This window comes from Tenrec ecaudatus, chromosome 11 (assembly GCF_050624435.1).
Source record: "Tenrec ecaudatus isolate mTenEca1 chromosome 11, mTenEca1.hap1, whole genome shotgun sequence".
Taxonomy (NCBI): Eukaryota; Metazoa; Chordata; class Mammalia; order Afrosoricida; family Tenrecidae; genus Tenrec; species Tenrec ecaudatus.
The window spans coordinates 13,666,183-13,683,336 of NC_134540.1; the positions used below are offsets into that span (position 1 = coordinate 13,666,183).

The 17,154-nt window shown below is 46.4% G+C and overlaps 1 protein-coding gene across 1 annotated transcript in view; it reads left to right on the forward strand.

The window, feature by feature from the left end:
- Positions 1 to 17,154, forward strand: part of MRPS31 (mitochondrial ribosomal protein S31) — a 29,276-nt gene continuing 12,122 nt past the window's right edge. Inside the window, exons 1-5 of the mRNA XM_075562890.1 lie at positions 1 to 187; positions 3,926 to 4,213; positions 11,922 to 12,080; positions 12,280 to 12,420; positions 14,570 to 14,646. Of these exons, the coding sequence (XP_075419005.1) occupies positions 54 to 187; positions 3,926 to 4,213; positions 11,922 to 12,080; positions 12,280 to 12,420; positions 14,570 to 14,646 (799 nt within the window). The 5' untranslated portion in view covers positions 1 to 53. The remainder of the gene's footprint in view (positions 188 to 3,925; positions 4,214 to 11,921; positions 12,081 to 12,279; positions 12,421 to 14,569; positions 14,647 to 17,154) is intronic.

A 17,154-nucleotide genomic window follows, 5' to 3' on the forward strand; every position in this document is an offset into this window, starting at 1 on the left:
GGGCGCGTTTAGCAGAGGGACGCTCTCGACTGTGCCTTCGGAGCGAACGGAGGATGGCGGCGCTGCTTCCGCGCCTCTCGGCCTTCGCGCCGCGTCCCGCGCTCTCCCGCCTCCCTCGGTCTAATGGGCGCGCGGAGGGAGCGGCGACGGCGGCGCGGCCCCTTGCTGCTTCGCCCGGAGCGCTCAGGTAACGCATGTCGGCTGTGTGGGCCCTGCAGGGCACGGGCAAACCCACGCCCTTGCCCGCCCAGTAATGTCAACCGGTCCCCTGCTTCCTGGGGTGCACGGGAGCAGAGAGACCCTTGCAGTAACTATGAGGGGGAGAGGGATCCCAGAAATAAAATGATTTTTCCCGAGGTTGGGTACGATGACATTCCAGATCTGTTGCCCAGATCCGCACGCCGCGTATCATCATCTTCCTTGTTTAGCCAGGCTCCCGAACTGAAGGTTTTGTTTTTAAGCTATTATTACTGCCAGTATTATTTGCCCCTCTTTAGGCATCTTTAATAGGCTTATTCCTGGTTCCTTTATTCCCTTAGCTCATTGCTGGAGAAAGCAATGTGGTAGTAACACATTTAGCTTGGAACAAACCAGTCTTACCATCACAGCGCTCTGGCCAATTCAAGGACGGTGGAGCACGCGCTAAGGTGCCCCAGTGGCGCTGCGGGTAAGCTGTTGGGCTGCTGGCCGAAAGGTCGATCGTTCAAACCCACCCGCCAGCTACACTGGAAGCCCTGCATAGGATTGCTATGCCTTGGTATCCATTTGGGGGCACGGGGTTTGGTTTAAGTCTGGTTTTTATTTTCTTTTGAATTTTGAGTAAATGCTGATATAGCTGGACACCGAATAAGGAAGGCCACAAGAGACGACACATTTGAACGATGATGTTGTCAAAGAACCTGGACAGCACCGTGGCTGCCAGGACCACAGATCAACTTGCCATGGAGGAAGTCCACTGAGAAGCTTCCTTAGAAGTGAGGGTAGTGAGACTTCATCCCAGGCACTTTGGATTTGCTGTCGGGAGAGACCACTCTGCAGAAGGACAGCCTGCTGGGTAGAGGGTCAGTGAAAAAAGATGAGGACCGTCAACAAGATCAAGTGATGCCGTGCCTGCAACCACTGGGTTCACATGTGGCAGTTGAGTGTGGTGGGGCACCATGCACTGTTTCCTTCGGTTGAATGTAGCAGGATCACTGTGAGTCAGAGCTGTCTGGAGAGCACCTGGCAACACAGTGCAACAAACTGTGCGCTAGGGTAGTAGTGTGCGCAGAGTACTCTTCATTTGTCCCACAGGTAATTGCTATGGGAGTACAGAGGCACGCACCGTGCTGGATGCTGGGATGTAGTCTCACCTACTGTGGACATGTTATCACGAAGGGCCAGTCCCTGGAGAAGGACAGCATGCTTGCAGAGAGTTATCACAAAAGAGGAAGAGGCTCGATGAGATGGATGGACACAGTGCCTGGAACTGTGGCTCAAGCTTAGGAACGATTGTGAGAATGGCACAGAGAGGGGCTGGTTTCCTTCTGTCGTACGCAGGATCGCCATGAGTCAGAACCCACTGAGTGGGCACCTGACAGTGACCATTGTAGGAAAGGTCAGAGGAATCTTTTCTGGATGGGAAGTCTTATAAGACATAACAAGTGACCCCAGGTGGGAAGTAGCCAGGCAAGTATTGCATACTCGGCCTTCTGTAGCCTCTGAGGAGTCTCATGATGATGAAAACGTGAGTGTGCTGCAAGTATTGTTGGAGGCCAGTTTGGCTAACACGGACGGCCCAAAGCAGGTTGGTCTCGGTGGGGATGGGAAGGAAAAGTGCACGGAAGAATTGATTTCATATGATGTGTGGTGAGAAAATGACAGCGTGGTCAGAGAGGGCAAAAGTTTCAGCTGGGTACCCAACCGATCAGGGGATCACTAACGGAAACAGATGAAAAAGGCTGGTGGGGTGGGGGAATTAAACATGCCTAGAGTTTTTAAAGTATAGAATATGCTTGGTAATGGGTTGACCCAATACCCAGACTAACACCCACTGCCATTGAGTTGATTCTGACTCCTAGTGACCCCACACAGGGCTTTTCAAGAGCCGACACTCTTCTCTTACTCCCATGGAGCAGCTGGTGGGTTAGAACCTCTGACCTTCATTGGGCCTCCACGCAAGTGCTCCCTCAATGCAAGAACACTTTGTTCTATTAAATTGCCACTCCACAATGCTCACCTTCCCAACACGATCGTTGAAGACAAATGTGTACATAAGCAAATGTGGTGAAGAAAGCTGATGGTGCCCCGGCTATCAAACATAAAGCGTCTAGGGTCTTAAAGGCTTGAAGGTAAATTAGTGGCTATCAAGCTCAGAAGCAACAAAGCCCACCTGGAAGAAGCACATCACCCTGTGTGATCACGAGGTGTCAAAGGGATCAGGTATCAAAGGGCAATAAATTATATCATTGTGTGTCCACCTTCCTGATACAATCGCTGAAGACAAATGTATGCATTAGCAAAGGTGGTGAAGAAAGCTGATGGTGCCCAGCTATAAAAAGATATAGCATCAGGGGGTCTTAAAAGCTTGAAGGTAAACAAGTGGCCATCTGGCTGAGAAGCAACAAAGCCCACATGGAAGAAGAACCTCTGATCTTGCAGTTAATTGCCCAACATTAAACCACAGTTCCACTAGCTAGTGTTCTTTGGTCCAGTTCAGGAGGATGAAAAATAGAGTCTGTCAGAGTGGGGTGTTCTGGAATGTAGCTTGGGATGTATTATGTTGGAAGTGCTGAGATGCTGTCAGTGGATATAAGCTCACATGGGAAGGTAACTCTTATTACAGGGTTACTTCCTGCCCAGGATTTGTTATAACAAATACAGAGACTGTGGCATTTTGTCTTGGAAAGATGAAGTCAATCTATGTGGGATTCTTTCTCTTTTTCTCGAATAATGCAACCTTTAACACGAGTGATTTAACTTGCAGGTGGAAAATAATTTAGAGCTATTTTTATCAGGAGTGTTATAACTGTATGTTATAATAAGGTTCCAGTGAGCTAATGTATTTACAGCAATGACATCCCCCCCCCCCAAAAAGCAAAACAAACCCCCAAACAAACGGAGTAGCTGCTGAGGATGGTTCTGTACAACCAAACACCTCTTGGGAGTTGGCATCTTGGTTTAGTGATTTAGGATTGTGGCTTCATTGGGCACCCCAGCTAATTGACCTAGTATGCTTAGTGCTTTTGTCACAGTTTGATACATAGCCCCTGGGGTTTTAAAGCCATGCAAGCAACCAGCCAAGGCTCAGCCATTGGTCTCCTTTCAATGGGACAATGGAGGAAGAAGGAGAGGCAGGAATAGAAGGGAAGTCTAGAATGGGTGGGTTAGTAGGATGTAGAATGGACAGATAATTGTCTCCTCGACATCTACCACTCAAAGGGGAGAAAATGTAGAACAGACTTTCAAATTGTCATGGACAGCAGACTTCCTGGAACCAGGAAGGTTGGATGAAGGCCCTCCCCGCCCCCTCCCCCAAGCTATAACCCTGCCATAATCTTTAAACTTGAAACCAAAAATAACCCCCACTCCCCAAGTCTCCTTACAGCCAAACCTTCGTTTAGCTTAATTAGGAAAGAGTATCTGCCTGAGTTTTATATTATTTTAAGAACTATATGTGGGATCAAATTGACAAGAGCCACTTAAGAAATGAGATAGGAGCCAGAGGAGGTGGTGGTTTGGTGGTAAAGGAGAGCAGCCTTCAGGGGAGGGGAGAATGACTGTACAGCACAGAGGATGTAAGTCAGTCATGAAATGGTGCGTGTAGGGACCCTTTTTCTTTTTAAAGACAAAAGAGCATGAACTGGAAAAATTAAAAACTGGGTTTGAGTTTCTGCTTGATTATGTTATATGGTACCTTTTTCTCTCTCGAATGTTTCTTTCCCAGGACAAAAGATAATACCCAAAGATATTTTGGTACTAACAACGTGATCTGTAACAAGAAAGATGAGCAGGCTGGTCCAGACCCAGAGCTTTCCAGGGGAACCTCGAAGAAGCCAGGTAGTGCAATGGAGAGCATGAAGAAGAACCTGCTAAATGTGATCAAGGACATGAAGATTGAAGTAAGCACAGTAAATGTACAGACTGCCAAGCCGCCCGACCGAAGACCTATTCGAGACATGGCGGCTACGATTGGCAAGCTTCGCAAAAGTAAAGACCGTGCGTTCAGGAAGAGGTAGGTGGGATTGAAGTTGAAATGTCCTCTTTGCAGCCCCAGTAAGCTTTGGCTTTTCAGAGTTGTTCCAAGTAGAGTGCACCACGGATCTGGTGAGTAATATTTATAGGAGGGTAAATAGCACTTTGTTCCCTGGTGGCGGATACTTTGGTCCGCAGTTCAAAACCACCAGCTGCTCTGAGGAAGAAGGACAGGAATCCTCCCGTAGGATCGGTGTGAGCTGACATCGATTCCGTGCCAGTGAGTTTGACATGGCGGTGGTGTAGACTCAGGGCCTAGAGTAAGTGCTTGAGGCCAAGAGTGCTTTCTCACCTATTCTTCAGGGCTGTGAATTGCATTGTATTGCTGCTTTATGCTGTTAATTAACAAGTACCTTTTACAACCTGACTGTGAAGAACTTGCTTATTTGAAGCCTTCTGTTTCACAAAGGAGCCCAAGTGGAGCACTGGGCTGCTAACCAAAGGTTAATGGTGCAAACCCATCAGCTGCTACGTGGGAGAAATAGATGAGACTGTTTGCTTTTTTAAATTTTTTATCGAGGGCTCTTAAGGCCCATATAACAATCCATCCATCCATTGTGTCAAGCACATTTGTACGTATGTGGCCATCATCCTTTTTAAAACATTTTCTTTGTACTTGATTCCTTGGCATCAGCTTCTCATTTTTTCCCTCCCTCTCCCACCCTCATAAACCCTTGATAAATTATGAATTATTATTATTTTCACATCTTATACCATCCTCTGTCTCCCTTCACCCATGTTCCTGTTCATCACCCTGTGTGTGTGTGGGGGTGGGTGGGGGTTGTACATCAGTCACTGCGATCAGTTCCCCTTCCTCCCCCCACCGTAAGACCGACCACCCTGGGAACCCTCTGGACCAGTTCTGCTCTGCCCTATAGAGTCACTATGAGTTGGATTCACCTGGACAGGAGCTGGGTTCTGTGATAAAAAGTCCTCCTTTGTGTTGATTCCAAGTGTGAAGTTTACGCCTCTGGTCAGTCACTATCAGTGCTCTCAAGGTCCCTTTGAGGCTCCCGAAGAGGGTTACAATTACACGTGCTTGTTGAAGGGGCGGCAACCTCTCCTCCCTCGTCACCGGCCTAGTTACCCAGCACCTGGAACTCACATCAGTAAAACATATTCTGTCTGCTTTGCACATTATCAACTTAACCGTATCTACTTGAGTATAAGCCGACCCGAATATCAGCCAAGACACCTAATTTTACCACAAAAACGGCATTAAAGGTGTGCCAAAAAACTCGGCTCATACTCGAGGGTACATGGTACATTTACATCTGGCTGTGATGGGTTATGTGTCCCCTTGGACAAGTCACGGTTCTCAGTCGGTTGGCCGTTGTGTAATGACGAGATTTGGCAGTTACGTTGTGATGTTATCGTCCATTCTGTGCTCTGATCTCACCCATTTCCACATAATGCCTATTTTTACATAGTGATAAGGTCTTTGGAACTTAGCTCTGTGGGTAAGTGAGGAGGGGGGCGTATGTTTTATTGATAGAAGTAGCCCCCTTCTTACGGTGGGGCTCTCACATGAGACAAATACCTTATTTAAAAATAGTTACCTTTTATTATCAGTCTTTAGAGATCCCATGTTGTCTCTGAGAGTTAGAAGTACTATATATAAACCTACAGATTTATCTTAATACATATGTGGGCGCCTCAAAAAGTTCATGGAGAGACAGAGTGAAAAGGTAATAGAATTTTGTAACAAACACTTTGAGGCTCCCCTGAACATTAAAACAAATAGACCATAAAGCCCTAAAAATGTACCCCGATGGTGAAATTATCAGCTGATGCTTCTGATGAGGCGCCCTGGGCACATCAGGTAAGCATTGCACTGCTGACCCAAGGTTGGTGGTTCAAACCACCACTGCACCTCGGCAGAGACGTAAGGCTGGCGGCTCCCGTAAAGACGTACAGCCTTGAGAACCTAGGGTGGCCATGGGCTGGAGTGCTCACTGGCAGTGGGCGTGGGCTTCCGATGGTAGGAGATGCTGAGTAAGTCGTCCTGGAGGTCCGGTCTCCAGTGAGGTGAGTCAGGACCATAATGGCTCTTGGGGGGTTCGGGGGAGGTGCAGTGTGGTTGTCGGATATTGTTAAGAGTTGAACATGGCAAAATAATAATTTATAAATTATCAAGGGTTCGTGAGGGAGGGTGGGTTAGGGGAAAAATGAGCTGCTACCAAGGGCTCAAGTAGAAAGGAAATGTTTTGAAAATGGGACGACAGCAACGGATATACAAATGTGCTTGGCACAATGGATGTGTGTGTGGATTTGGATAAGAGTTGTAGGAGCTCCCAGTGAAATGATTTAAAAAAAAAAAAGTTGAACATGGCCCAACTTTCAGTCCTTTATAACTCCTGACACCAACCCACCTTGTTTTTGTTGGTCGGTTGGCTGATTGCAATCTCACAATGTACATTCACAGAGCCCTCTTCCTCCCTGTGCTTCCTGTTTCCATTCCTGCTCTTCTCCTGGCCCCGCTGGCCTGCGTCCTTGGCTGACTGCCGTCCTTGGTCTGGAATGGCTGGTTATGCTCAGGTTCTGAACAATAACTCATGACATTGCACATTGTCAGTGAACGTCTGAGAATGAGAAGACCGCAAAACCTGGAGCTGCTGCAACATTGACCGTAGTACATGCTTATGGATAAGCACACGAGGAAATAATAGACCCCGGTATGGATGGCCCCTTGTGACTGGGGTGCTATGGGAGGCCACCTGTACCTGCGGCATCACAGCCTTTGTCTTTGTGTAAGTGGCAGAAGTTTGGTTTAGTGGTCCAGAAAATAATAGGTCCTCTTACATTGATTTGATGACATGCTCAATTCCAGTGACAGTATATAACTTTAAGACCCACCACGGACTCCCATCAGCAGGAACAACACACGTTCACTCCCCGTCTCCCAGAAGGACTTAACATTTTAGTGAAGCTCCTTCACTTCTCTGCGGGGTCTCTGGACAGCACGGTTGGGTGGCAGGGAGCAAACTGCTAACGAGCTGGACAGTTGGTGGTTCAGATTCTCCCTGAGGCACCCAGAGAGAAGATCGTCCGGTCTATGTCCAAAGGACCAGAGCCATTAAAATCCACGCAGAGTCCAGTTCTGTCCTGACACACATCGGGTCGCCAGGTGCCGGAATAGACGTCATGGCAACTGGGCTTGACTTTGTTTTCAGAGTAAGCGAGTGCCTACAGTAGGTACCTCCTGCTTCCATTTAGAAACAACAAAGGAATGAAAAGCCCTAGGCAAATATGCAGCACACACACAATGGAAACATACTTCTTAGTCTTTGGAGGAAAAATTAAAGCCATAAAAAACTCAGAAGCATTTACCCAATCTTCCTGAAATACCTTCTGTTTGCATTTTAATGTCTCTTATGCTTAGACACTCAGAAATATTTGCAAAAGCGGGATTTGTGCAGTACTTTGTTGTGACCGTTTTCCGAAGCTGGTCAGTGTGATGGTGGTTGTGTTCTGCTGTAGTGCATGCATGGAATCCTGTCTCGTGGCTAGAGAGTACGTGTTCGTTTAACCCTTGACTTACCTGAGCAAGTGCCCTGTGCTTGCACTGGGCACGCTCTGCTGGGAGGCAGCTCGGTGGTGCTCTGACGTGCTTCTGAGCTTGAGTTGTACCCGTATCCAGAATGGGCATCCTCACATCTGATCGCTGGTTCTGAGGACAAACAGTGGTGTCACGTTCCCTTCCCAGCCTTCCCAGTTAGGGTATCACTTCTCCCCACCCCCAGCCCCTCTCTTCTGTTGGTTGAGGCGGTCACAAAGGCTCAGGAAGAGAACAAGTAGACTCCCTTTCTTGATGGGTTGTGCCAGAGTTTGGGAAGAGCAGGTGGGACCAGGAATAGTGCTGTGTCCGTTTTCCGAACAGGCAGTCTGCCACACCTGGTGGCCTGAATAACTAGGGTGTCACCTACATTCTAGTCAATTTTGTCATGACTAACATTGGCCCCTGATGGATGGCTTGCCCCTGGGTGAACTCTACCTACCTAGCTGGGAGGGAGCCCTGCCGTTAGGTCTTCCTTGAGAGGGGTTATTCTGGTCACTGCATAGTCCTTGCAGCGATCTGGGAAACTCTTCCCGGGGCCTTGTTCCCAGAGTGAACGGTTACTGTGAGGCACTCAACTAGACGGCTCCCACCCCTGCCGACTGCGCCTCTCCTTCCCGAACTTGAAGTGCTGTGTGAACTGCCACCACAGGAAGACGGCGCCAGGGCTCTGCTGAGAGGACACCTGAAGCTGCCCCACCAGCCTGCTGCGTTTCTTCCCTTTATCTTTGAGATTATACGGGGCCAGGTGTGTATGAATGCTGAGTGGATCAGACCAGGGCCGGATCACATCAGACTATATTACAGAAGCTGATTACATCATTGCACAAAATGCCTCATGACCTGGTCCCATAACTACCAAACCAGTGAGGATCATTGCCCAACCAGACTGATACACAGCCTGAAGCATCAGACTAGCTTTGTGCGAGTCTTAAACAAGGCTGTCATTCATCCCATGCGTGCATTGGCACCATTCCTGCGCTGTTGGATCTCGGGCCCTGTCCTCAGTCTGCAAATCGAATACGGCCCTTGGTCTTTGTATTATATTGGGGAGGAAACACACACACACACACACCCCACCCCACCCAGTTGGTCAAAAGGGGAGGTCAGAGTGATGAGCCTGGAGAGTGGTCATTTTAAAAGCGTGACCCGGGCAAGGACGCTGAGAAGGGCACGTTTGAGCTGAAGTAAAGTGTAGGCTGTGGCTTCTGGACAGCTGCGAGTCGGTTTGTCCTCCAGGTGGAGGGGGTAGCCTGCAGCATCTCATATTTCCTATAAGGGAGTGGGTGGGTGTTATTGCTTGAGCATAGCATATGCATGTTTTAGACTTATTATATATCATCAGATATATATATATATATGTGTGTGTGTGTGTGTGTGTAATATAACCAGATCACCTGCCAGAACTTGTACCAAGTTACAGGCCCACTTAATAGTGTGTCTTTCCCCTCATTAGAGTGTCTTTTCTGAAAGTGTGTTAGGGGCCATCTATCTAGTTGGTTCCGGCTCACAGGCACCCTAATGACATACAGTGGACAGAACCCTGCCCGGTCCAGCGCCAGCCTCACAGCTGGGGCTGTGGTCCAGCCCAGGGTGGGTGGTTGAGAGGCTTTCTCTTTGTTGGCGCCCCTCCGCTTTACCAAGCATGATGCAGGGGCCAGTCTCTCCTACTAACCTGTCAAAGAGCGGGAGACAAAGTCTTGCCCTCCTCACTGCTAAGGGACAATCCAAGAGGTTCTTCCGGCAGGCCCTGATCGAGTCCACTTTCCTGGCCAGCCTTGCGATTCAGCAGCCTCCCTCCTGCTCCGGCCTCCTTATTCACTGCCCGCTTCTGTGTGCATGTGAGGACAATGACAACAGCCATAGCTTTGGGTCAGAAGCACTTCAGTCTCCAAAATGACATGTTGTGTACAGTTTATTTTAGAGATAGGTAGAAAGTACAGAAGAGTACAAAATTAAAGAATAACCTATATGTACAATAAAATAGATTGTTAAATGCTTTTTTTTTTTTAAGTTTTCATCACCTTTGCAAGTTATTAGCTAATTCCCAATTATACAGCCAGAAGCAGAAGCTGTAAAATTCTAAAATTCACTATTCTGTTTTGCATATTCTTAGCAGATGGGAACATTAGCAGCTGAAAATAGCAGCGATTCCAGGATAGAGTTTAAGCTTTAGTCACAAAGAAAAATTTAAATGTCTGCATTTCTTTTTAAACTTACTGTTGTATTCGCTCTTCACTCTCTTACTATTTTTCTTTCATTCCTGTCAGGTTCTGGTCTACTAGATCTTAGAAAGTTCAGCACTTAAAGTCCTTCTCCAACGTCAGGGATTGGAGGACCTTGACCTGACTGTCAGGTAGCTGATCCAGAGGTAGAAAAGCAGGTAGAGTGAAGCGTTAATTTTGATCCCAGAACACAAAAAAATCATATCATATTGTGAACAAGGGGGTGTAGAGTGGAGACCCAAAGCCCATCTGTAGACAATTGACATCCCCTTCCAGAAGGGTCACAAGGAAGAGACAAGCCAGTCAGAGTGCAGTATAGCACAGACGAAACAACTTTCTTCTACTTCTTAAATGCTTCCTCCCCCCCACTATCATGCTCCCATTTCTTCTTCACAAATCCGGCTATACCAGAACATGTACATGGATACAGATATGAGCTAGAAACAGGGAATCCAGGACAGATAAACCCCTCCGGACCAATAATGAGAATAGCAACACCAGGGAGGGAAAGGGAAGGTGGGGGGAGAAGGGGAACCAATTACAATAATCTACATATAACCCCCTCCCTGGGGGATGGATACCAGAAAAGTGGGTGAGGGAGATATCGGTCATTGTAAGACATGAACAAATAATAATTTAAAATTAGCAAGGATTGTGATAGGAGCTGTAAAAGGCAGGGGTGGGGTGAATGAGCTGATACCAAGGGCTCAAGTAGAAAATATTTTGAAAATGATGATGGCAACATATGTACAAAAGTGCTTGACACAGTGGATGGATGAATTGTGATAAGAGCTGTACCAGCCCTCCAAAATGATTTTTTTTTTAAGTTACATGGTTAGAAGCTCACAGGGGCAGCTTTGCCCTTTCTTGTTGGGTCGCTATGAGTCAGCATCAACTGGATGGCCATTGCTTTTTGTTTTCAGTGGTTTTATTGGCATATAATTCACATATCATACAATCCAGTAGTTCCACTAGAATACATTTACACTGGCTCATAAGGGAGCTCAAGTGATAAGGTGCTCAATGTTAACCTAACCGCACCTGCCAGAATCCACTTTCCAGTGTTCTGCATCATAGAAGGCTGCTCACATCTCTCGTGTAGGGTCAGCGGGAGTCACCAGAGGCTGAGCCAGGTGGGGTTCTCCTTCACTTTTGTTGTTTGTAACTGAAACAACCTTAAAATGGCTCAGAAGGGAGATTAGATGACAGGATATTACATTTGAGCCTTAGTACATCTGCCACTATCGACTACAGTTGGTAACCTTTTTAAAATTAATGCATATATTATATGGTTCCATAGTGGAATCTTATTAAACATACTTGTACAATTGCTTCCATAACCAGTTTCCAAACCTACGTTTCTTTCCTGGGCATCTCCTTCTTAACTCTCCCGCCCCTCTACATCACCCCTCCCGCAACCCTCGTTCTGTTTTCCTTCCTTGTCATCTCAGTGTCCCTGGGTTTCATTTACCAAGAAACAGCGAGACAAATAATACAGCTTCCAGAGGGAGTCCCCTCCAGAGGCGGCCCACCATTGAGATGCACCCGAATAGACACAGCATAAGCAAAACGTTCAGAATAAGCTACGATTCTGCCGTCAGCCCATCTTGACCCGAGCCATTGCCTGGGCCTTCTGACACACAGCAGGTGGTGGTGGGCGGGGCCACGGCTCCCAAGCAATAACCTTTCTGATTAGTGGCCAGGTCATTCACTGCGCTCCTCCCCATTAACATGCTAGCATGTCAACGTCTATAGAACGAATGGCTCTGGTTTGGGTTTCTTTCCTTTGGCCAGATATGTCACTGAATGACACTCTTATGATTGAGGAAACATGTTTGTCACAAAGTAACTTCACCAAACCAAGGGAGCATCACCAGTGCTCTTTTCTGTTTCATTTTCTTCTGCAGACAGGAGCCCCTGAGTCCTAAGCTAGTGGCCGCCGCGTCTGCAGTCGCGGAGTCTCTCCCTTTTGACAAGCAGACGACCAAGTCGGAGCTGCTCCGGCAGCTGCGGCTGCACGAGCAGGCCTCTCAGGCCCAGGAGGACAGCCAGAGGCAGAAAGTCAGGTGAGTGGGGCAGCAGGGCTTCCTTCCGACTTAGAAGAGGCCCCTTTCCCATCTGCGGAGTCACTGAGTAAGCTGCCAGGACCCCTTGTGGCGTCCTCTGCCCTTGTAGGGTCGCCGGGCATCCAGTCCGGTTAATGGCAGTGAGTTTGCAGTGTGTTTGCTTGTTTGTCCTATACACTTGACCTTTTTCTCATTTCAGTTTCAGTAACATCATAACGGATATGAAAATTGCCAAATCTGGAAAAGCTAGAGCCAGCACAAGACCGGAGCATCAGATTCAGTTTGATGAAGAGCCTGAGAATTATCGGGACTATCAGCAGAGTGCAGAGTTTAGGAAAAGGTATCCAGGCTTTGCGGTCCACTGGTTTCGCTTGTTTTCAGATGAGCTGCATTGTGGTTTGCTGGGCGCCGTTGGCTCGGCTCCCACTCGTAACGTGCTGGTGATGAAACCTCGCTCAAAAGCCTCTTTAAAAAGCGCAAACCCACTGCCACTGAGCCAGTTCTGACTCTTACAGAGTATAGGTTCCCCAAACCTATTTCGCTGCCTGTCCCCATCATTCCAAATAAAGAAAGAAAAAATTACTTAGTACCTCCCTGGCAATTAAAAACTTTTTACTACAGCCTGTAATCCAGCATAAAGCGTAGGTATCTGCTGTTGTAGCCGTCTGTCCCCTCCCCTTCCCCCTCCCCCCTCATCGTTCCAGCACCTCCAGAGGTGGTATCACCCACTTGGGGAAACACTGCTCTCTCTATAGGGTGCCCAAGACTAAGTCATTATGGGAGCAGACAGCCTCATCTTTCCAAACTCAGTAGGTGCCCAACCAGTGGTAGTTCCCCTCTCTTTAGTGTTTCCTCTTGGAACTCCTCCCTCCGCAGGGCAGTGCATCCTACGAGCCCTGCCTTCTGTACTGTGACATCCTTGATCAGCCTGGCTACCTGACACTCGTTTTCTGGAAGGCTGGGTCGGAGGAAGTACACATGACCTGGTGGGTGGTTCTGGAGTCTGGGTTCTTCTATTAGGAAACACGGGGTCCTGATAATACATTTCCCAAAGTGGGCGATATCGCCCGCTGGAGGGGGCTATAACAATGGGGAGGGGGGGACAGGACTTTAAAAGCCGATGCCTACTACATTTTATCCTGGATTATGGGATGTACTGCAAAAGGTTTTAATTGCGGGGAGGAGTAGCATTGAGTAATTTTTTTTCCTTCTGAAAAGGGCCTGTGGGCCAACTAAGTTTGGGAATCTGTTGCTCAAGGAAAGGGTATACAATTAGAGATCACTTTAGCTCATTTGAAGGAGTCCTGGTAGGGCAGTGGGTAAGTGCTTGGTTGCTAACCAGAAGGTTGGTGGTTCAAACTCCAGTCACTCCAGTGGACTGGATTCAACTCGATGGCCATGGGTTTGGATTTAATTTTGATCATGGTGTTTATATTGTTTCAGTTCATATTGTTTAACACACAATTGGATCTAAAAAGTAAGACCTCAAAATTTCTAAAAAAACAAACCTTCCAGTTTATAACCTGGCTTTCAATCTGCCAAACTGGTTTGTAATCTACCAGTAAATTTACTCAAATATGTGAATTGTGGCCACCTGAAGACCGGTTGATTCTAACAGAGAAGGAAAACTGCCTTGGAACTCCTTGGTGTTCATTTCAATAGTCAGTTAATAGTTTAATGAAGAAGGTTAATAATTATTTTTTAATTACAGAATGATTGCTTTTTAGAGTGTTCTGTCTCAGTAATCTTTATTATTATAATTTGTAATTAAACCTTGCAGTGTTTTCTGTTCTTCAGACAAATGTTTACTTCCACAATTTCTAATTTAGCACATTTTGCTAGCTTTCTACAGCACTGAGTTGTCTAAAACCTTAATCTGAAATGGATCAAATGAAAATGATGGCAAATTAAGCTAATCGTTTCAATTAGGTATTATGGAAATGAAATTGCTGTAATTGCTTGGATGTATTTTGAAGCAAAAACTCGAATGTAATGGCTCTATTTTAGCAAGCAGTTTAAGAGATGTGACAATTTAGTCTGGGATCAGTAATTGGCATTTTATTTTATTATTATGGTTTCCAATATTTATTGTAGTTTCTCTGTGTTTTCTTTTGTAAATTTCGATCTAAGATGTTTTTAGAATTTTTGTCTTGGTAAAAAATGGGCGATTTTGAGCTAACTCTCTTTTATTTTTAATTTAATTTATTTATTTAATCATTTTATTGGGAGCTCTTGCAGCTATCATACCATTCCATAGTTCAATCAAATCAAGCAGTGTTGTACAATTGCTACCCCTATCAGTTTCAAAACCTTTTCTTTCTCTTTGAATTCCTTGATATCAGCTCCCTTTTATCCCTTCCCTCCCCCGCCATTGGCATTTTAAATTTCTGTGTAGAATATTTCACATAAAATGTTTTTCTCCAATAATTTTTAGTTGGTAATTTATAAAATTGTTCACTAAAATAGATTTGTTTTCTTTTTTTTTTTAGTCTTAGGAAGAACTTATCCCAGGGAAAGAGACTTAATATATTTGATAGTAAGACTGACGACGAGGAACCTGAAACAGGTTTGTTACAAAAAGAAAACGATATTTTTCAAGTGTACAAACAACCCACCTCTCAAAGAAATGATTCAATTGCATAGTGAATGGGTGTTTTAATGTTCTAACCTGGCACTGACCTGGATCTTGCTTATGAATGTAGTCCTTAAACATTGATGGCTGCTAACCACACGGTCACCAGTTCAAAACCACCAGCTGCTCCCCAGGAGAAAGATGAAGCTTTCTACTCCTGTAAAGAGTTGCAGTCTCGGAAACCCACAGGGGCGGTTCTCCCCTGTCCTGTAGGGTCTCCATGAGTCGGAATTGACTTGATGGCAGTGAGTTTTGAATCTCGACTAGGTTGTCCCCTGTAAATGTTGCCGTCTATGAGACCGTGCGAAGTAAGTACTGCTAGCACATGAACTTAGAAATATACCAATTTGAGTTAGAGAAGTAGTGATTACGTTTGCAGTGCCAGGGATAAATCGGCTGTGATTTCCACAAGCAGGCAGCTTATAGAGTAGGACTTCCAAACGCAAAGGTTGTCAGTCTTTGAGACGGAAGACTGCCACTTCCTTATTCTGCACACGAGACGAGTGGTGAGTTTCAGCGACTGGCCTCTTGATGAGCGGTGGAGCGCTTTAGCCACGACACCACCAGGGCGCTGTATGTAGAAAAGAGCATGTCTACAGAGGTAACTTAAACCCAGTGCGCTTACCTTCCAGTCACTTCTGACTCACGGCAACCGGTGTAGAGAGCAGAACTGCACTCCGAAGCTGGATCCTTTGGGAAAGAGGCCTTCATTCCGAGGTGGCTCCCGGTGTGTTTGTACTGCCAGCCTTCCGTGGGGAGTCACGCACTGTTTGCAGCTTCCAAGGGCTCTGTCACATCTCTGTCTGGCCATGACTCAGTGATTGTTCCAGACCTGTGAGGAATAGCACGTAAGGGATACACTCCACCAACTTCTAGTGAAGTAAAAGAGCTGAACAAGAAATTTCAAAAGGCAGCTCGAGACGACAAGAGTCAAATATTATAATGAAATGTGCAAAGACCTAGGGGAAACTTGCTCAGTTTAACTCAGTTATCTTAAACTCAAAGAACTGAAGAAAAAATTCGAGCCTCAAGTAGCAGCATTGAAAAGTGCTGTGGGCAAAATATTGAGAGATGCAGGAAGCATCAAAAGAAGATGGACAGACACACAGTCACTGCGCCACCGAGAACTAGTCTAGAAGATGGACGGACACACAGTCACGGCACCACCGAGAACTAGTCTAGAAGATGGACGGACACACAGTCACGGCACCACCGAGAACTAGTCTAGAAGATGGACAGACACACAGTCACGGCACCACCGAGAACTAGTCTAGAAGATGGACAGACACACAGTCACGGCACCACCGAGAACTAGTCTAGAAGATGGACGGACACACAGTCACGGCACCACCGAGAACTAGTCTAGAAGATGGACAGACACACAGTCACTGTGCCACCGAGAACTAGTCTAGAAGATGGACGGACACACAGTCACTGCACCACCGAGAACTAGTCTAGAAGATGGACAGACACACAGTCACGGCACCACCGAGAACTAGTCTAGAAGATGGACAGACACACAGTCACGGCACCACCGAGAACTAGTCTAGAAGATGGACAGACACACAGTCACGGCACCACCGAGAACTAGTCTAGAAGATGGACAGACACACAGTCACGGCACCACCGAGAACTAGTCTAGAAGATGGACAGACACACAGTCACGGCACCACCGAGAACTAGTCTAGAAGATGGACAGACACACAGTCACGGCACCAACAAGAAACAGTTGACATCAGCGATTTTAAGGAGTAGCATATGGGCAAGAACCAATAGTGCCGAAGGAAGAAGTCCAACTGCACTCAAGGCATTTGCCAAAAACAAAAGTTCCAGAATTGATAGAGTTCCAATGGAACTGATGAAGCACTGTGAGCCCATGCTTGTCTGTGCTAAGAAATTTGGAAGACAGCTACCTGGCCAACTGACACAAAGAGATCCATCCATATTTGTATTCGTTCAAAGAAAAGTGACCCAACAGAATGCTCAAGTTATAGAACATTATCATTGATTGCGCATGCAAGTGAACTACTGCTGAAGATCATCCAACAAAAGTTGCAGTAGTATTTGGGTTTGGAACTTCCCGAGGTTTAAGCCAGATTCAGAAGAGGATGTGGAACAAGGGATATCACTGCAATGCCTTCTGGATCTTGGCTGAAAGCAGAGAAGACCAGAAAGATGTGGACTTGCGCTTTATTGACTGCAAATTCATGAGATTGTGTGGACTAACTTAAAAAAATTATCTATAGCTTAGAGAAGAATGGGAATTCCAGAACACTCAAACCTTTCCACGGTCTCCCCGGTTCTAAGAAGAGAGAAAGGGAATCTTGCACGGTTTAAAATCAAGAACGGTGTGTGTCAGGGCTATGTCCTCACCACATTTATTCAGTCTGTATGCTGAGCAAGTCATCAGAGAATTGGATCAGGATTATATGAAGAAGAATG